Source organism: Neofelis nebulosa, chromosome 1 (assembly GCF_028018385.1).
Source record: "Neofelis nebulosa isolate mNeoNeb1 chromosome 1, mNeoNeb1.pri, whole genome shotgun sequence".
Lineage (NCBI taxonomy): Eukaryota > Metazoa > Chordata > Mammalia > Carnivora > Felidae > Neofelis > Neofelis nebulosa.
In genome coordinates this window covers 134327037-134348416 of record NC_080782.1, presented here as the reverse complement: position 1 = coordinate 134348416, position 21380 = coordinate 134327037, and the positions used below count along the sequence as shown (strand labels likewise).

General features: G+C 42.7%; 1 protein-coding gene across 1 annotated transcript in view; it reads right to left on the bottom strand.

The window, feature by feature from the left end:
- Positions 1-14204, bottom strand: part of FBN2 (fibrillin 2) — a 257001-nt gene extending 242797 nt beyond the window's left edge. The window contains exons 1-4 of the mRNA XM_058737181.1: positions 13951-14204; positions 13056-13138; positions 8137-8235; positions 4889-4984 (exon numbers count right to left, since the gene is read on the bottom strand). Of these exons, the coding sequence (XP_058593164.1) occupies positions 4889-4984; positions 8137-8235; positions 13056-13138; positions 13951-14204 (532 nt within the window). The remainder of the gene's footprint in view (positions 1-4888; positions 4985-8136; positions 8236-13055; positions 13139-13950) is intronic.
- Between the last annotated feature and the right edge of the window lie 7176 nt (positions 14205-21380).

Genomic DNA, 21380 nt, shown 5'->3' with positions numbered 1-21380 from the left:
CCTGCTGTGGGATATACAGCAAAAGGCAGTGGAGAAAAATACATGCTACATACTATCCACAGCAACTTCCTAGGAATCTTTATCACGGCCTATAATTAACCTATTATCTATATAAAAATTCAGTCTTGTGCTCCCAAGTTCATATTTCCCTAAGCTCTCTCCTAAGATCTTAGCTCAAACATCTTTCCAATTGGAGGTGGAAGGGACTCCTTAAACTATCAAATGCAAAACAAAATCCTTGCTATTCCATATTTGCAGCCCCACCTAACCCACTCCCTGGCTATTTCCCATTTCAGAAAATGACACTACCATTCACATTCTGGAGCTCCACCCAAACCTCCAGTTGTCATCAGAGGTCTTTGCTTTTTGTTTTTCTCCACCACCACCAACCACCGCACCGCCAACCCCCGCCCACCGCATGCCCAGCCCGTCAGCACACACTTCCTTCCACAGATTCTACCTCCAAACACAAGCTCAAGGCAAGCACTTATCACATCCTCAATTACACCAGCACTGAGCATGGGCACCACTACCCTGTCTGCTAACTGGCCTTTCATTTTCTCTCTCACTCTTTCTACAACACAGTTCCAACACAATAGCCAGAATGATGCTTCTAAGTTAATCAGATCATATCATTCCACTGCTCAAACTGCCTCAATGACTCCCAATTTCTTTCCTTGGGGTATAAGGCCCTCTACCACCATCTCAGAACTCACCTCCTACCCTTACCTCCTCTCCTCTCTTTAGCCACATGGGTCTTCTTTCATGGTCTCCAAAATACGCAAAGTCTGTTTGCACCAAACGTCCTGTGAATCTGCTTCTCCTTCTGCCTGGAACCCTTTTCCCACTGACCTAAAATGGGACCTTTTGCTCACGGATCTACTCCCAACACCTTGCACAGCATGGAGCTCCCAGGAGTGACTCAATAAACACTGCTGAATGAAATGAATGAGTGCTTTCTAAGGAAGACTGTCCACATTTCTGGGAAGGCAGCTAAGCAGTTTACATGTTTTTATAATCTTTATTTTAGCAAACATATTTCCAGGGCTTTTCTGGATTCACAGGCTGAGAGTTTTTACACCTGCTTCCTTACTCTCAGTACTGTAATTCTCTCTCTCTGTCTGTCAGACAACTCAGGAAGTGGCTTCCTTACACCATGTTTTGAGCTGATGTCACACCTTGCCACCTTCTTACTTGCTGTGAATGGATTTTTCTGGTTCCATGATTTGCCTGCATCATATGTCCTATGAAGCCTAAGTACTGTGCAAGGATAGTTTTGTCTCAGGAGATATTCAGAGAACAAATTTTCATATATGCTGCTCTTTTTTTTAATTTTTTAATGTTTTTATTTTTTTTAATTTTTTTTAGTATTTATTTCTTGAGAGAGAGAGACAGAGCGTGAGTGGGGGAGGGGCAGAGAGACAGGGAGACACAGAATCCAAAGCAGGCTCCAGGCTCCAAGCTGTCAGCACAGAGCCCAATGCAGGGCTCGAACCCACGAACTGTGAGATCATGACCTGAGCCAGTCGGACACTTAACCGACTGAGCCACCGAGGCGCCCCTCATATATGCTGCTCTTCTGACCCAGTGCTTTTCCCTTTCCCCTAAATGAAAAATGTGGGGACATTGGTAGGATTTGGCACAGAGACAGAACATAAAAGTGCCTCCTGTAGGAAGAGAAACTACTTTCCATCCCTTTACTTTCCATTTCTGTGAAGAACAGGGAAGGGACACACTAACACACTCTTTCTGCAGAACCTTCAGGAAAATACATACACATACCAGACAGATGTATCAGCTGAATTCAGGCTGAAAGCAGCTAGTTTCATAATAGATCTGAGTAAATACTCTGAAAGAACAGTAGAGGCAGGCTCTTCCCCCCCTATAATTGTAAAGTAATCATCATTCTCCCCTATAGACCAAAAGGCTGAGTTTAAAGGATAATTGTGTCTCTTCCCTTACTACTCAACTCTATAAAACAGGAATACAATCAGATCTCCTAACATTTCCGTATAGGTATAAAAAAGGTATAAATCGGCCTCCTTATAATATTATGTTCATAAAAGGTTTTTTTAGTGGTTATAAACTGGGGTCCATTGTATAAAATTTCGAAACTACTTCAATGTATGAAGAAAATATAGGAAAAAAAATCATCCATGAAAAAAGAAACTTTGCTACGATTTCTGTTCCACTGTTGTCCAGCTATTTCCTGCTTCTGCCTGGCCAAACCTGGCCCAAAAAAGTTGTTAAACTGGCATCTCTTATTCCCGCAAGGAAAGTGGCCTCAGTGCAGCGTATTCTCTCAAATTCCTTAATGCTCCACTTCCCAAACTTGTCAATCTCAGATTATCTTAACATCTGTAGCCATACCTGAAAGCCACCTACAAAAGGGATCTGTAAACTACAGCCCACAGGTCAGATCTGGCCCACAACCTGTTTTTGTACTGCCCGTGAGTCAAGAAAGGTTTTAATATTTTTCTATGGTTGAAGAATCAAAAAGAACAGTATATTTTTGTGACACATGGAAATGGTATAAAATTCAAATTTCTGTGTCCAAAAATAAAATTTTGCTGAAACGCAGCCAAATTCTTTCATTTACATATGGTTTATGGTCATTCTTGCACCGTAACAGAAGAGCTAAGTAGTTGTGAGAAAGACCACAAAGTTTAAAATATTATCTGGCCTTTACCGAAAATGATGGCCAACTCCTGACCTGAACAAAGTATTTTTCTTCAAGTTGATTCACCTACTTATATTAAATTATTTTAAAAGAAAACTTCATAGCACTTGTAAATGGAAAGCTGTATTACCCTAAATGGAAGGCAGACCTAAAAATAACAACAATCACAAGAAGATACCACTTCACACCCAGTAGGATAGCTATCTCACTCACACACACACGCAAACAAAAAGCCGAAGTGTTGGTGAGAAGGTGGAGAAATCAGAATCCTTGTACGCTGCTGGTGGGAATGTAAAACAGCGCAGCCACTAACAAAAACAGTAAGGCAGCTCTTCCAATCAAAAAGAGAATCAGCATAGGAGCCACGGATTCTATTTCTAGGTATGCACTCAAAAGAACGGAGAGCAGGGACTCAAGGGGATGTTTGTGCATCTATAGTCACAACGGCCAAAAGACAGCAGAACCTCAAGTGTCCATTCACGGACAAATAGACAAAAACAAAAGATGGTCGATACATACAGTGGAATGTTCACCAGCCTTAAAGATGAAGGAAATTCTAACCCATGTTCTAACATGGAGGAAACTTGAACACGTTATGCTAAGCAAAATAAGCTCGTTACAAAAGGACAAGTACCGTGTGATTCCACTTACTTGAGGTATTGAGTGTCAGTCAAATGTACATATACAGAAAGCACAATGGTGGTTGCCAGGAGACAGGGTGAGGGAGAAATGGGGGGGGGTCAGTGTTTAATGAGTACAGTTTTACTTGTGTACCTCAAAAACAAAGTTCTGAAGATGGATGGTGGTGATAATTACAAAACAGTTGTGAATGTACTCAATCCTACTCAACTGTACACTTAAAAATAGTTAAAACAGGGGCGCCTGGGTGGCTCAGTTGGTTAAGTGTCTTCATTTTGGCTCAGGTTATGATCTCAAGGTTCATGAGATCGAGCCCTATGTCGGGCTCTGTACTTGGGACAGCAGGGAGCCTGCTTGGAATTCTTTCTCTCTGCAACCCCACCTCCCCTCAAAAACAAATAAATAGACTTTTGAGAAAATGGATAAAATAGTAAATTTTATGCTTCATACATACTGAAAACAACTTTTTAAATCGTTTAAAGCTCTAACAAAAGTAAAATAAGATTAGCTTAAGCAAGGTAGATACTCTTGCACTTCTACCGTTTCGTTTTTCTGTATTAAAAGGATTGATGACAGGGGAGCATGAGTGGCTCAGTCAGTTAAGTGCCCAACTCTTGATATGGGCTCAGGTCATGATCCCAGGGTTCTGAGATCGAGCCTTGTGCTTAAGATTCTCTCTCTCTCCCTTTGCCCCTCTCCCTCCTTGTGCGTGCACTCTCTCTTAGATAGATAGATAGATAGATAGATAGATAGATAGATAGATAGTAAAATGCTGATGAAAAATTCTTAGGGAGGTCTCAAAGATCAGCAGCAAACCGAGACTCTGCATCTGATGAAATCCACATGAAAAGGGGCCTTGTTACTATTTATGATTCAATGATGTTTGACGTTGTGTTCTTTTACTCATCCATACTTTAAAATATGGGGATTCTAGTAAGAGTCCCACCATTTGGGAAACACAAACTTCAAGGGATATGTTATTATCCAAGAGCTACAATACCTACATCTTTGTTAAAACGTTATCTAATTAGTGCAGAATATTCTCCAGACAGTGAAGAGAAGATCTTTACTGGATTAAAGCTCCCTCTTTCACAATGACATCGCATTTTTAAAAAATCATTTCATAGCCCTGCACTACCGTATTGTATCATTAAACATATACGAGCAAAAGACAGTTTGTAAGATTGGCTCTCCTAGGGTTCATTCTGGGGTATCCTAAAGAGAGAGAGAGAGAAATCGCAACAATCTTTACCATTTCTTTAGTTTGGTATTCATCTTTTATGGAGCTAGATTTTTAAAAAAGCAAGTGAGTACTAACTTGTGATATATGTCAAATCTGATAAAGTAGGGGTGGTACTCAACATCAGTCCTCTAAAACACAAACACTTTAAAGAGAAACAAATCTCCTATGATACAAATTGGAAATTTAAGTGTAAAGGATGGCTTACTACATAAAATTATTTTTTTAATGATCATAGGCTTCACACCCCCTTAAATTATGGCTTAGTATGAAATACCCACTGAATCAAATGACTGCTAATAAATGAAGTCTATGCCAATGTTCCTTACGTTGTCCACAGTAAGTTCCAATATATCCCTTCTGGCACTGGCAATGGTCATCAGCACAGGTCCCTCCATTCAGGCATCTAACATTGCACTGCTGAACTGCAAGGAACAGCAAAAAAGTATAAAACTATCAATCACTATAATTACAGTGTCTGTGAGTTATAAAAGTATACTAAATCCCAATTCAATGGCAAATATATTCTACAGAAGCACTATGACACAAATACATCTTTATTTGTGTAAGTACGCACACGAGCATATGTGTTACATCACTCACCATGCCTTTAAAACATATTACACTTTCACTGTCAATCAATATATGATGACTAGTAGTGTAGTTTCCAGAATGTGGGAAGCACTTGTGTATCCATTTGGAATGCAGGGGCTGAGTGCCTGCCCTATGTGCTCAGCGCCCCACTGTAATGAAAGACTTACTACCCACTCTCATGAAGCTACCATTCCCATAGACGGACAAAACACAAGTCAACAAATGCCACAAAGCCATCATAGGTTGTGACAGGTTCTCCAAAGGAAATTGTGTCATGAAAGGGAATACCCTGGAGTCAAAAAGGAACCTAGACAGAAGGGAGACAAGAACCATTCTGATGCAACACTGAAACTGAGTTCTAAAAAATGAGAATGAGCCAGGCATGAGAAGTACCAGCGAGGAACCTCACAGGGAGAGGAATCAGAAAATTGAAATACTCTCAGATGGTAAAGTTCTTCTGTTTGAAGAACTGAAAGGGTTACATGATTATAAAGAGTCAGGCTGAGAAGAGAAGATCCTGGAGAGGCATCCAGAGGCCAGCCAGATAATGCAAGGCCTCCTTCGCCATTGAAGGTTTTGCATTATATCCCAAATGCAACAGAAGTCATTGAAAGGATTTAAATCAGACAGTAAAGTGATGCAATCTGTATTTTTAAAGGATTCCTCAAGCTGCTCTGCACAGAAGAGATTTGAAGAGAGCAAGAGCAGAAGCCAGAGAAGCCCTCGGAAGGTTACTGCAGTAGTCCCTCTGAGAGATGTGGAGCGCTAAACCATAGGCTCTCAGTGGTGATGCAAAGGAGAAGATGTATTTGAGATGTTTCCCAAGAGAACTCACAGGTCTTGTTGAAAGAGCTGATATGACATGAGAGAAAGAGGGAGAAAGCGAAGAGAAACAGTTGCTCAAGCACTGGGTGGATGGCAGCTGCCATTTGCTGAGGCAAGAGAAACCGGAAGTAGACTGTGGGCAACAATGAATCAAATTTCATGCTACCAACTTTCAGAAGTTTACTAAGCATCACGGAGATGTGGAATAGGAAACGGAACAGGCGAATATGAGGCTCAATGGAAGGATGTATTCTGGAGATCATCAGTATGAGTTAGCAACATATTGGTAGTAGTTGAAGGCATATATGCAAATGAGTTCACCCAGGGAGACCAGACTGTTGACAATGCTGAACTCTGAAAGGAAGTCTAATGAAGAGGACACGGACAGGAGACTAAAATAATAATAATAATAATAGTAATAATAATAATAATAATAATAATAATAAAGGAACACTGTGGCCATTGATATTGCACTAGTGAAGGGAAAAGAGCATTCATAAAGAGAGTCAGTAATGGTGCTAAATGCCTTAGGAAGTGGAGCAGGGTGGGGAATGGAAAAGAGAGAATATTTCCTGATGAAAATAGAGTTATTACTCAAGGCCACAGAAATTCATGGATGCCCTCTGGAATTATATACCATAAAATGAGCGTAGGCCTATGAATGTTTTGTTGCCCAGGCAGAGAATTAAAAAGTTGAATTGTACAATTTCTCCAGGATTGGGTTTGTTTGTTTGTTTTTTGCGGGAAAACTAAGACAAGACAATGAAGATATGGGCAAGAATATCTTCCAGGCGTTCAGATAAGGGAGGTTCCGGAAAGCAATGGAGGAAATCTGCTAATCAGGGTGGTCAGAGAAAGCCTGGATGAACTGTGAATGAGAGCTTTAAAAAGCTGAGAAAATGACGGATTATTTTCAAAGAAAATGAAACTAAAGTTCTACTCAGAAGTTTCATCAGAAGACAATGACATGTCATAGAAATCTTGAATCTTCAATATCTGAGTCAGACAGATTCTCTTGCATGTCTTCTTAGGGAAAACGTGGAGAGAGAAATGTTAAAAATGAAACGTCACTCTGGCTTGAGGCAAGTTTAAAATTTTATTCAATTACTGAGCAATTAAATAAAGAGTATCTGCTTCTACTCTGTTAGAATATTACCTTAAACACTGGCCTAAAAGATTACGGCTTGAAGACCCGACAATTCTTAGCTAGGTCATGAATAACACAATGTTAGTCTATTGTTGTGATCTTTCAGGGTTGCTGGGAGTTCATATGTGTAAAGCAGAGCAAGTTAATAAACGTAAAGCATCATGTCAGTACACAGTATTTTGTCAGTTACCTTTCCCGATTAGTTAACCTACAAAACAGGACAGGAACCACAGGATTAAACAATAGGCAATAAACAGAGCATAGGGTTTGCAAATGCCTACAGGTTTAGGCACCAGAACACGTGGATTCAAATCTATGTTACCTTGGGCAAGTTATTTAACTCAAATGCACCCATCTTCTTTCTCTGTAAAATGGGGTCATAATATTACCTCATAGTTCTTTTTATGTGAGGATTAAATAACATGCGATCATCAAAAACATAAAACAGTACCAGGCACATAGTAAAAACCCAGTAAGTTACAGTTCTTATTCATTTAAAAAAAAAATTATTTTTTAAATGTTTATTTACTTTTGAGAGAGAGAAAGAGAGTGGGTGGGGGAGGGGCAGAGAAAGGGAAAAACAGAATCAGAAGCAGGCTCCAGGCTCCGAGCTGTCAGCACAGAGCCTGATGCGGGGACTCGAACCCACGAGTCCTGAGATCACGACCTGAGCTGAAGTCAGACACTTAACTGACTGAGGCACCCAGGCTCCCCAACAATTCCTAATTATAAAGAACTTCTCCACTGAATCCAGGTACTTTTATAACATAGATGCATAGCTTCTGGACCAGAATTAAAGCATTTTGCTTAATAAACATCATGACCCTACTCCTTCTTAGTTTTTGGTGACGATAATTAAGCCACCGAAGATTTTTCACTCCAAAGACAAATACAGATATAGTTAGTAAGGAAAATAATCAGAGACTTATACCCTTGTTGAAAAAGACATTTTGCGTTTACTCAGAAGTTTCAGAATAATGCATTAAGTAAGGTCACATCTAATAAACATACTTGATTTTGATCCACAGGTTGGTGATATTTGGCCGCTGGAACAGGTACACATGTTAGGACGGGAACAAAATCCATCTCCACAACTATTTCTACAAATTGCTGTGGAAAGCACAACAGGGAAGGAGAGGAACAATTAGGTAATAATCCACAGTTTACAAAACCAGAAAGCTACAGTTAACAACACTAAACCTGAAAAGCTAAGATAAAAACAACAACAACCATGGGATACATAATGACTAATTTCAGATATGTAACAAAACTACCCATTGTAGACATGAGACTCAGTCTCATAAGTATCCTTACAATAATGTGCAAACAAATGGCACTATTTCAAGTTCCATAGCCTTTTAATTCTCCCATCAATACGGGTCATGTTTCCCATTCAAGGCAGAGTGTTTATACACGGAATTTACCACAAGACAACAGTCTTGGTCCTAGAAACTGGGAGGACTGAGGAAACCCAGAGGTCCCACATACCTCAGGAAACACAGCCCACTCTGGAAAAGATCTTCACAAGATAGAAAATACAAAATGGGTGGAGCCAGAGACTCTGAGCCCTAACCACTTGGCCAAGCCCCAGGGGTTCTGTGCACATTCCTTCCCAGCTGGTATCTGACCTACCCCATCATCAATCTTTGTTCTCCTTAATAATTCCCTCTCTCCTTCCTCCAGCCTTTCTTCCCTCATGCTACCACCACAACGTGGCCTATCCCTGCTGCTCAGAAAAGCTGCTGCGACATTTTGATGGAGGGAGAGTCAAAGCCTCCTGCGGTTGTGACCTCCAAGGTATGAGGGTCATCACAGCAAAGAATGTTAGGCTCACTGACACAGCACATACCATGGATCCTCAAAATCGTCAGCAGAGTGCTTTCAAATGGGAAGGCTCTCCCATGTTTAGTCAGTTCATTTATCTCCATATCTACAACTGAATTCTTTGTTTGTGCACAAAGTCTATGTACTTTAATGCTCCATGAGTAGATGCATGAAGACAAGAAGAGGAGAGTCTGGGAATGTCTTCAAACTAGCTATAAACATTTATGCAGATGTGCATATGTGTCTTTTGCTAGACAGGAGTCTCACAATTTTCAAAAAGATCTAAGACCCGCAATAATATAAATGGCGTGTTCCACAGAAGCAAGCTAACTCAGTAATTGTTTTCCTTCTCCAAATTGCCTCTTGACATCCACATAATATGACCAGCATCTCCATTAGTAGTCCTTATAAGTGAAAATGTCATAGATCACAGTGTGAAGACTGTTAGGCAAGAACATGGTTCCTGTCAGAGTGGACTGTTAATTTCTAAAATGTGCTACAGTTTCTGATCACCAATAATTTTCCAGTGACACATATTCACTAAAATAATATCTTATGTCAAAGCCCCCTATCCTCAGCAAGCTGACATTGAGTTTAGGCTTAGGTGATCTACAACGTGCGAATACCCAGGTCCTAAACCCAAGGAAGGTCTCATGGAGGAAGACCGGTCATCCTCAGACAGCAGATCTCTGTTATGACCACAGGTGTGTGCTCTATAGCTGTGAGCCAGTGAGAAGGGAAAGCATGTAGGCCCTTTCTCCTCGTGCTCATCTCAAATTAAGATTTCCCTCACCAAACTGTCTATCCCTCCCACAGTCATGAAAACCATGAGACCCAGAAACACCAAAAGGAGAGGGCAAGAGGACATAGTTGTTAGGATTTTACAGATGCTGGGAGAAGGTACGCAGCACAGTGAAGAATACACAGTACGCCAGAGGTCTGATGTGGAGCTCTTGTGCTACCGTGGACCCACTGTAAACTTAGAAAAAAACACACAGCTTCTCTGGGTTTTGTTTTCTTCTTGGTAAAAGAAAACAGAGCTTATACTGGAGGGATCTGATGTCTTTTCAGGTTCAAATGCTATGATTTCAGGCCAACTCCCTCCCATTCTACTGATCAAAATGCCCTTCATAGCAAAATTTCACAGTAAGTAAACCAACAAACTTTCCCACTGCTTCAAGTTCTAACAAGATTAAAATAAAACCAAACCAATGAAAAGTGAGAGAGTCAATTCCATTCCTTCGGAAACAATATTGGGAAGTTCAGAAGTACTTCAGTGATCTTTGCAGGTCACAACTAAGAATGCTGACAACAAGCACAGAGACTCAAATCAAAATGCATCAGGTTTGCAGCAGTTTGAGAAATACATTTTTCTTTTATTATCTTTGCCTCTTCATGAAGCCTGGTGAAGGCCAAACAGATTAAAATTCTAGATGGTAATCATTTTAATGTTTTCTGTAAAGAAAGAATTCTGTTGTATAAATGTATGAAAAAAATAATCTTTGGTGCATGCATTCTATTGGTATTTTACTTATCTCTTTTTCTAAGTTGCCTCAGAGCTTGCCTTTTGCTAAATGATAGAAATTCAATAAATACAATAAATAACTTATCATCACCAGGAAATCCTAGAATGAAAATTCCCGATTTTGACTTTATGATGGTTTCAGTTTGGTTATTATCTTCACATATTATCATTTTAAAAGCCAAAAATAATTGAACTACTAAATTTAATGTAAAGTATTAAAATTCAAAATTTAAGTGAGATCTCTACAACAAAATATAAAGGCATTACATTCTTCCTCTACTTTGTGCACTATTTCAATTTTTTTTTTAACGTTTATTTATTTTTGAGACAGAGAGAGACAGAGCATGAACAGGGGAGGGTCAGAGAGAGGGAGACACAGAATCTGAAACAGGCTCCAGGCTCTGAGCTGTCAGCACAGAGCCTGACGCGGGGTTCAAACTCACAGACCGTGAGATTATGACCCGAGCCAAAGTCGGCCGCTTAACCGACTGAGCCACCCAGGCGCCCCTGTGCACTATTTCATAGTCTTGGGTGTTTATTTTTTTAATGCGCTGATATTTTTGTAGAGAACTCTTGATATATGTGCTATACACATTTTTGGAGATTTAAGGATAACTTCAAAGTTTATGCTTTCTAGAGATTTATGATACATGTAACTTCCATTGTATTTCATAAACACCCAAATATTTCAAGTAGTAGAAATGCAGGCTACAATGTCACTGTTGTTCCGAGATTTCCAAAGTGGTTTTTCTAAACAAGTAAAAAGCACAACGTTACTGAAAAACTAAAAGTATTTAAAGCCAACATTCAGAGGGCTACATATATATATGTGTGTATATATATATATATATATACACACACACACACATGTACATGTATATATATATGCACAATATATCCATGTACGTATATATTTCTACCACAAATATTCTGGAAGGCTCTGTTCTCTGGAATTCCCATTCCACACCAATCCAATAAAATCTGACTTTACAGATTTTCAACACATACCATAAACCGATCCCTTCTTCTCGGCTGCTCTCCAACTCAATAATGGCAGTCACATTCATTACATTTAGTGAGTCAGACTTTCCGCAATGCCTAAGTCATCCCAGCTAGTATGGCAGGTGTGTGGTGAGTGACATTAGCTGCTTTAGGATTCTAGGAACCATGTTAAGTTTAAAGCAGGCAGGATTATGCCCTACTGGCCTGAAAGAGTAAATACACCCTCCATAAATGCCTCACATAGATGATTTCTGCATTGGAGAAAAAAGAATGCAGTACCCTTTCTTCCTTTTGAATCAAGTAAAGGCTTATAATCAGAGGGTTTATGTAAAATATTTATGAATCACTTTAAAGAACAGTCATTATTTCCCATTTTTGCCTCCCAACTGGAGATTGTGGGATTTTTAGAGTAGAAAAAGTTTTAAGAAACAAGTCTTCACAACACTTGAGATTTCATTCCTTTTTAAAAAACTGAAACAACATTACATTAAGGGTCTATCTCAAACCCACAAAACCAATAAATATAGAGTCAGAGATGCCACTACATCCTTATTATCCCTTGGCTAGTGAGGCTTGCCCGTTTTCTCTGTTCACAGTTGCATAATTATCTTTTCCCTGGAGAACATGAAGGTCAATCTAAAGTCAAGATTGGCTCTAAACGAATGTGCTGTCTATGATACCTGGCTCTCCTCCGGACAAGACAAATGTGACTCTGCTAGATAAATACACAGAGGAAGGCCAGTCACACTTCAAGTCACAAATTCACAGGAATGTGAAATAAGACATCCTATGGCCCATCACGGTGAGGCTGATAACTAATGACTTCTCCAATTAGAATTTAGGAAAGCTACATATACTCCTTGAAAACTAAATAAAATAATAAAAATTTTAAGGCCAGAGAGGCAGAACTTTTGAAGTTCTACGCCTCACACTTTGAAAAACCTACTGTACTCTAGGAGACAGATATGGAGCCTGAAAATCCTAAATTTAAATATCTTCAGGAAAAAAAAAAAACAACCTCAAACCATTTGGGAAGAGTTCTTTTAAAAATTTTGTTGACCTGGGTCAACTCTAAATCCCTGAGAGAGTTCCTTTCATATCTATGTTATGTGGCTGTTGAGATGAAACCAGAGATAATAAAGTGGTTTTGTACAAAGGCCTAAGCAAGCTTGATCTTCAAAAGTCCTAAACCTCATGCAGTCAAAAGCCAGATAATTTACATAATCACATTGTGGTCTTATCTGGACTCTTTTAGGAAAAAGTGGTTTTGAGTTATCTAGGGAATTGCTGTACTCCCCCTTCAGTTTGTATTAATAGACACAGAAAGATAAAACTTCCAAGTATCTCTGAAACCTTTATCATTATTGCCCTTCAACAGAGCCTAGAAGTGGAGCCTAAACTGATGTAAACCGGCTGCTTCTTCCTCAACACTCGAATGGGGCCGCGTCCTAATTACCACTGCTTTGTGGCCACTGGATTCTAAAAGCAACTGTGTGCCCCCAAGGACTCAATGCAAGAGCTGGGCCCTGACAGGGGGCCGACCGCGCTACCCAGGCGGCAATCCCCATCAGGCACTCACGGACAATGCACTGGTTTCCTCCAGGAAGCGTCTTCCATCCAGGGCAACAGTAGGAGTGGAACCTGGATCCGCACACGTTGGGCCTGCGATGGACAAGCGAGGTCACACACATGGAGGGAAGGGTACGGTAACACATTAGCGGTTTTCCCAAGCAAAACCCTGAGTGAGAGGATTTCGGGACAACAAACAAACCAAAACTACACTTCACATTCTTGGGGCTTGGGGCGCAGACAGGGAAGTACATGGGCTGGAACAGGGGAGGGTCGGAAACGTCTAAACCTTGCTTTTCGTCTGCCCTCCGTATTGCCTTCCTAAAGGGCGAAAAGAAACTTAGAAACATGTCATTTGCTACTACTCTAGCCTCCGGATGCAGAGAACAAAGGGATCCCTCTGTTTTCAAAAATCCTTGCCCTCGTCCCCAAATCCGTCCCTCCTCCATCCACTGTTCCTGCGGCCCCGACGTGTCCAGGAAGGCGCGTCGGAAGCTGAAGCGCTGGAGTTTGATGATTAGACTGAACCCTAAGCCCCGCACTGGTCCTCAAACAAAAGGCTCGGGAGCGGCGCCCCCGACGGTGGGGTGCTGGCAGGCTCCACCAGCCCCGACGCCCAGTGGACTCAAGCCCGCCTCCAGCCTCACATTTGGAACCTGTTCCCGCACCGCGGTCACTGCGCGCGCTCTACCCTCCGCACCCGGGGGCCTCCGACTCAACCCCCTAGGGAGGGCTTTTTGCCCACTGAGCTGCGGAGGAAAAGGAAAAGGGGGAGGCGCTCCTGGGAGTCCTCGGGATTCTGGTGGAGGGGGCCGCGGCTTGAGCCGCCAGAACTAGGCTGAGGGAGGGGTGGGATGGAAAGCTGCCAAGGCAAGGGTCCCCCCCAGTGCCTCCTGCCCACCTACCCTCGGAGCACGTCCTGCTGTCCTCGTCTGCGGACGCGGCTGGCCGCCGCGGCGCCTTCCTCGCGGTACTCAGGCACCGCGAACCCGCCTTCGGAGCCCGCCGCCGCGGGCCGGACCTGTTGCGGGGGCTGCTGGGGCCGGGGCGGCTTCGGCGGCGGAGGCTGGGGCTGGCCAGCCGTGCCCTGCGCCCAGAGCGCCACGCAGCCCAGCCACACGAAATAGGGCTGCAGACACAGCCGCCGCCGTCTCCCCATCGCGGGCGCCGAGAGCGCGCGGACCGTGGTCCGCGGACAGGGAGTGCTGGGAGACAAAAATCTGTGCGGCCTGAAAAAAGTCAGGGTCTACAAAGCCCTCCGTCGGCTCCCGAGACTCCCCGGGGCTCGGGCTCCCTGCTCTAGCGGGAGCCCCGGAGCGAGCGCCGGCCCCCTGGCTGACGCCGGGGCGCGGGCTCTAGCGCAGCGGGCGGCGAGGCGCGGCGACGGTACAGCCGGCAGCCCTGCGCGGTCCACGTTGCATCCCCCGGGCCACGGCCCCGAGCGACTCCAGGACCGCCAGCGGGTGGGGGCGGGAAATTACAAAAGTAACCCGAGCAGCCTCGGCGTAAAGTTACAAAGAAAGCGGACCTCAAAAGAAAAAAAAAGGCCTGCACGCAGCGCCGCGGCGGATTCCCGTGCGCTCCGGGAACAGATCTTGCAAAGCTGCAAAAGTCACCAGAAAGAAGCCGGCAAGCAAACAAAAGTCGCCCCCCACGGAAGAGGGTCTCCTCCCGGCTCGCCTGGAGTCCCGCGGGGCAGCGACGCGCCGGCGGCGGCTGAGGAGCCGAGCTGAGGTGTGCGGGGCCAGGGCGAGCCGCCGGTGAGAGAGAGGGCAGGAGGCTGGAGGCCGGGGAAGATGCGGCGGGCGAGGGTGCGGCGCGGGGGTTTTGAGGCCCGGCGGGGCGTGGGGCGGGCCGGCGGGCGGCGGCTGTCAGTGGGGGCTGGAGCGCAACCGTCCACACGTGGAGCGCAGCCCCGACCCAGGGGCCGACGCACAGTGGGCGGAGACAGAGTTAAGGGGCGAAAGGGTGGGGAGGAACAAGGGGAGCTAGGGGCTGGGGGAGGGGAAGAGGAAGGAAGGGGGTAGGATGAAGGGAGGGGAGAGGACTGAGATTGGGGAGAACGGGGTGGGGGCAAGCCGGAGAGGAAGGCCGGGGCTGGAAGAGGGGCTTGGAAGGAGGGATTGGCGAGCCCGGGTGCGAGAGGAAATGAGCGGGGGATGGGGGCGAGGTTAGAGCGAGGAGAGAAGTGGGAAAGGGGAGGGGGGGGGCCGGGGGCCTGGGGGCCGGCTGGAGGGGGCGAGGCGCTAGTCGGCTTTGCTTCCCGTCCCCCTCAATTGGCCGCTAGCTCTGTTTTGACTGTACAAAGCGAGCAGACGACGGGGGAGGGGGCGGTTAGGGACCGGATTTGGGAAAGGAGGCAGCAGCCCCTTCCCCTCCCCCTCCGCCCTTGCCGGGCGGCGGACCAGGGACGAGGGTCTCTAAAGGCGCTTGGCTGGGCTAGACCCGAAGCTGAACTTCCCCGTGTCGGGCAGAGGCCACAGAGTTGAGGAGGAGAACGGATACTCCCAGACCCATACCCGGGGTGGGGGGATTCGAAGCCAAGCAGGAATAGAGACTTGCGCGGAACTTGGCTGCAACCTCAATCAGAGGAGGCCAGGCCCTCCCCATCGCCCTCCTACCCGCACCTCCCCACCAGGAGCGGCGTCAGTCTGTGGGACCCGCAAAGGGGCTGGGCGTTTCCAGATTGAAATGTGCCCTCCACCTCCAAGAGGGAGCTCACGTGGCCGCGGGGGGCCTCGGCTGCGTGCCGGCGCCGCGGTCCTGGGGAGTCCGCGCAGGGGGTGTGCTCGGGAGTGACCCCTGGCAGAGCTTTGCCGGGAGTTGCAGCCAGAGAGGAGTTAGAGACCCTGAGCTGGCGGGGGGGGGCGGGGGGGGAGCGTTGGACGCAGAGCTGGGAAATGGGTCTTGGGGCAAACCCTTGGTTTCGGCTTGGACTCATTAATGATTAAGCCCTAGCGATTGGTGCTTACAGGCTGGCGACCTGCCCTCTGAACTCTTAGAACTGCCTCTGCATTCATCCGCCTCTGGGGTCTTCCTTTGTGGCCCTGATTTCCTGAGGTCTCTGTAAAGCCCTAGTCATCTCTCAATCCATGGCACTGCATGGTTAAAAATCAAACATCCCTAAAAACTAAGGCTGACGATCCAAGCACAGTTTAGGAAACAGTGCAAGAGACCAATGTCTGGATTATTCGGGCCTTGGATGTGTATGTGTGCGCGTGTGTGTGCGCGTGTGTGTGTGTATTTCTTTTTTTTTTTTTTTTTCTTTCTGGCCTGAATTGCCCAGATGTGCTATTTGGCAGCCAAAATTCTCTAAGAATTGGCATAACTCCCTTCTCTATTTTCCAAATGTAGTCAGACAAAGCGTCTGACTTACAATATTCTCCTAAGGCCAAAAAATAGGTAGGAGTCCCATAATTTCATGTGAGACACCAATTTGTATAAATTCAAAGAAACTAAAGACAGTAATAGAGGTATTTGTCAGGCACTGTGCTTCAAACAAAACCATTTCAACTAAAGGAACTAAATAAAGTATCTCCTGGCTGAAGGCATGTTTTAATCATACTCTTTAAAACACTCAACCTTGTTAAATAGGTTTTTGTTAATACTTATATGACTTCAGGGTTCATTTCTGTCTGTCACATGAAATCCAAGTGCTCTAAAATTGCATATCCATGTATCCTTTGACTCAACAATACCACTTTTAGAAATCTATTTAAAAGATCTACAGGCAAAAAAAAATGAAATGATGAATACATTCATCTGTTCATTACAGCACTATTTGTAATAGCAAAATATTAAAAACACAAATTTCCCATTAATAAGAAACTGAGTGTAATTTGTTCCATTCAATGAATTACTCTATGGCTGTAAAAAAATGAATGAGGATATCTGTACAGTCCTATGAAGTTATCTCTGGAATATACAATTCAATGAAAAAAAAAAACCCAAAGAACAGATAGAAATAGGTAAATCCATTGAGATAGAAAGAATAAAGGTTATCAATGGCTGGGTTGCAGTGAGAAGAGAATGAGGAATTATTGTTTAATGGGTACAGAATTTCTACTTAGGGTAATGAAATGTTCTGAAAATTAATTGTGATAATGGTTGCACAACATTGTGAATGTACTTAATGCCACTAAATTGTATACTTAAATATGATTAAAATGGTAAGTTTTATATTGTGCATATTTTACCAAAATTAAATAAATAAAGCAAAATGCAGGTTACTGTGTGTATTCTATGCTACTTTATAGTATTTGAGTGTGGGTATGGGTGCATTTTTAAAAATAGAAGTGTAAACCAAATCTAATAAAAATGTTATCTTAGGGAAGGAAGAAGATAGTGAAGAAGAGACAATGATAGAAGCTAGACCTTGGTAAATGTGCCTTGTTTTATGGTTCTAACTTTGGAATATGCATATTTTATATACTTAAAGACAAAATTAAATTTAGAAAGAGCAGTGTCTAAAAATATAAAACAAACTAAAACAAATGAACCTATTTATGACATTGGTGGCATAACTAGAGGGAATAATTATTTAAGGTGATATTTTAACATAATATTTGAAATGTACATCTTTAGTATGATATAATCTAAGGATGAAATGAACTAAAAATAAGCCTGAAACTGCATTCAATGATACTAATGTGAGAGAGGGAAGGAAAGAGAAAAAGAGGGAGAAAAATATTAGAAATCATGATTTCAGCATGAGAAAGGAGATATGAAATAAAAATACAGACATTGTAAGCTTAAATTGAATTATGAAATGCCAATATGAATTGGAACTTATCTTTATCTAAATATGCATTTCCTGTTCCTACACATTGAAAAGACCTGGAAGGAGTGACAACCCAATAATAACAGCCACCCTTTGTGCCCAGATTATGGTTCCTAAACACCAGTTAAAGGAATGAGGGCTCCTTGCTTAAGAGTCTGATTTCAGGTTTGGGGCAGGAAGTACATAAGATACGTTAAATCTAGACTATCTATCTTGTCATAGTTGAAAGCAAGGGATTTATCACTTTGGCAATCATGTCAAAAGGAAACTGAAGCTAAGGTGAAAAAAATCCCACTAACCAAAGATGGGAAAATTTGAGGATCAAAAAGAAAACTGACCACAAAAGATTGAAATATATGAAATGTGTAAGTATTTGAGTTCCAAATGATATCCCAAACAAAAAATTAATTGGTCCCTTTTAGAGGTTGTTAGGCACAGCTTATTATTCTAGAAATATTGATAAATAAAATAATCATGTGTCCTGATTTTGCTGGATAGACTTAAAGAAGTATTTCTTTAAAAATTATTACAATTGTAGGGGTACCTGTGTGGCTCAGTCCATTAAGTGTCTGGCTCCTGATTTCGGCTCAAGTCACGATCTCAGGGTTCATGGGTTTGAGCCCCACATAGTGCTCCATGTTGACAGTGCCAAGCCTGCTTGGGATTCTCTCTCTCTCTCTCTCTCTCTCTCTCTCTCTCTCTCTCTCTCTCTCTCTCTTTCTCTTTCTTTCTCCCCACCCCTCCCCTGCTCGCACACACTCTCAAATGAAATTAAAAATAAAATAAAATAAATGACAATTGTAAATACAGGAATGATAGAATTAGAAAAATCACAACTTTGCGAACTGTAATGAAATAATGGACTTGAGCCAGAGTTATCAATGGTTGCTAAAACCATTACATCAGGCATTCCAACCAGTGGGGAAAGGGGGTCCATTTTCTCCCCATTGGATATTTGGCAATATCTGAAGACATTTTTTATTGTTACAACAAAATGGGGGGAGGGCAAGAGAGTCAAAGTTACCAGGAATGCTGCTAAATATCATTTAATGCACAAGATAGTCCCCCATAACAAAGTATTATCTGCTCCCAAATATTAATTTATTTGAGAAACTATATATTAGGTTAACAGTCAAGAGGGGGCTGTTTAACGATTTAAGCTGTTACCACCAAAACCTACTGGTTAATTGTTAAATTGCAAAAAACAGGACAAACAGACATTTTGTGTCTGTTTTAGTGGTGCAATATGAGGCGACAAAGAACCACCTGTAAAATATTTTTGTCAAAAACATAACCTGAGTTATGTAGTCATAATTTCACACTGAACTACCAGTTTTTAGAAACTGTGGAGGGTAGTGAAACATATTAAACGATACTGCAAGAATAGAGTCAACAAGATCTAGAATGTAGGAAATACCATAGGACCAGTTTTGTTCACATAAATGACATAGATCGAGAAAAGAGAGAACTATTCTGGCCTAACAACCAAATGCAAAACTTGTAGCTTATCTGGGATTTTTATTTGAACAAGGGTATAAAATGACATTTTTGAGACAACATGGGGGACTGAAAGCTAATTATTAGATATTAAGGATTAATTTTCAGTTTGAGAGGGATGTGACAATGATATTATATTTTCTACTAATATTTTCCTGTATTTACTAAGTTCTTTATAGATGAAATGATAGGATGCTGGGGTTTGATTTAAAATACTGTGGGACAGGGGCGCCTGGGTGGCGCAGTCGGTTAAGCGTCCGACTTCAGCCAGGTCACGATCTCGCGGTCCGTGAGTTCGAGCCCCGCGTCAGGCTCTGGGCCGATGGCTCGGAGCCTGGAGCCTGTTTCCGATTCTGTGTCTCCCTCTCTCTCTGCCCCTCCCCCGTTCATGCTCTGTCTCTCTCTGTCCCAAAAATAAATAAAAAAAAAAATGTTGAAAAAAAATTTTTTAAATACTGTGGGACAAATAAAGGCAGGGTTCTGAAAAGTTGGAGTAGATGTACTTTTCTCTATTCCTCTTGCTAAGTATACTTAGCTAAATATCCTGAACATTGTATGTAGGAAAAGAAAAAGAAGACTCTAACCAGTGGAAGGAAGACAGCAGGTTGGCTGGACCCCAGGACCTGAGGAGTGACATGGACGTGAGTTCTTTGAGTTTTCATTATGCCTCTTATATCCTGGACTAGGTGCTGGAAAAGCTCGAGACCTGGAAATGCCAGCTGGCACAGAAAAAAAAAAAAAAAAGCCTCCAAGAAGACCCTGCACTTTCTGGCCAAAAGTCAGGAAGAGTATACACTAGCAAGACAAAAAAAAATTATAGACAATAACTGCTCTACAACCAGCCAAACATTACAGAAAAAAGATGTGGTCACCCCTGCATCAGCAAAGGCCAAGTGGAGAGTTTAAACTTTCATCCTCACCAGGCTATAGAAAGGTATTCCTCCCCTTCTCCCATAGTAGTGTCAGAGAAGTTTAGATAATGAGCCACTTTCTCTGACACCCCCCAATGGTGCAATGGAAAACCTGGACTTCCACTTCTACCTAACAGTAATGAACTGCCCTGTCCACTGGTATTAGAGGAGCCAGCAAGTAGTGAGTCAGGACTTTTATCATTCCCCAAGTCTCCCTCCCAGCCAAAGTGGTATAGTAGAGGTTTTGTGGGAAGCCAGTACTCCCATCCCTCACTAGCAATCAAAAAATACTGAACACTGGGTGCCTGGGTGGCTCAGTCAGTTGAGTGTCCGACTTCGGCTCAGGTCATGATCCTGCGGCTTGTGGGTTCAAGCCTCACATCAGGTTCTGTGTTGATAGCTCAGAGCCTGGAGCCTGCTTAGGATTCTGTGTTTCCCTGCCCATCCCCTGCTCATGGTCTGTGTCTCTTTCTCTCTCTAAAAAATAAATAAATATTTTTTTAAAAATACTGAACACAAAGAGAAAATAGAATGAAAAACAAACCAACAACCAGAGTTTCAGGGACCTGTGAAACTATAACAAAAAAATCTAACATTCGGTCATCAGAATCTCAGAAAAGAAGAAAAAGGACTCTAAAAAGCGGAAGACAGCTGCTGAACAACTATTTGAAGAAATAATGGCTGAAAATTTGCCAAATTTGGCAAAAAACATAAACATAGACCTACAGATTCAAGAAGCTAAGTGAATTCCAAACAGTATATTTCAGAGGAATCCACATCATCATTCAGCACAAGAGAAAGGATACCTTACTGGTATCAAATCAAAACAACTCAAATGACACAAGATTTCTCATCAGAAACCATGGAGGCCGGAAGGAATTGGCACACATTTCTCAAGTACTGAAAAAAAAATAATTGTTAATATAAAATTCTATCCCTAGAGTGAATATCCTTCAGGAATGAAGGGGAAATCAAGATATTCTCAGGTGAAGGAAACAAAGATGATTTGTCTCCAGCAGATCTACCCTAAAGAAAAATCTCTTTAAAAACCAACAGAGAAAATTGGTTGGTTCATTGAAAAGATCCATAAAGTCAATAAACCTTGCTTTCAGGCAAACAAAGAAAAAAAGAGAATACACACTAGTTA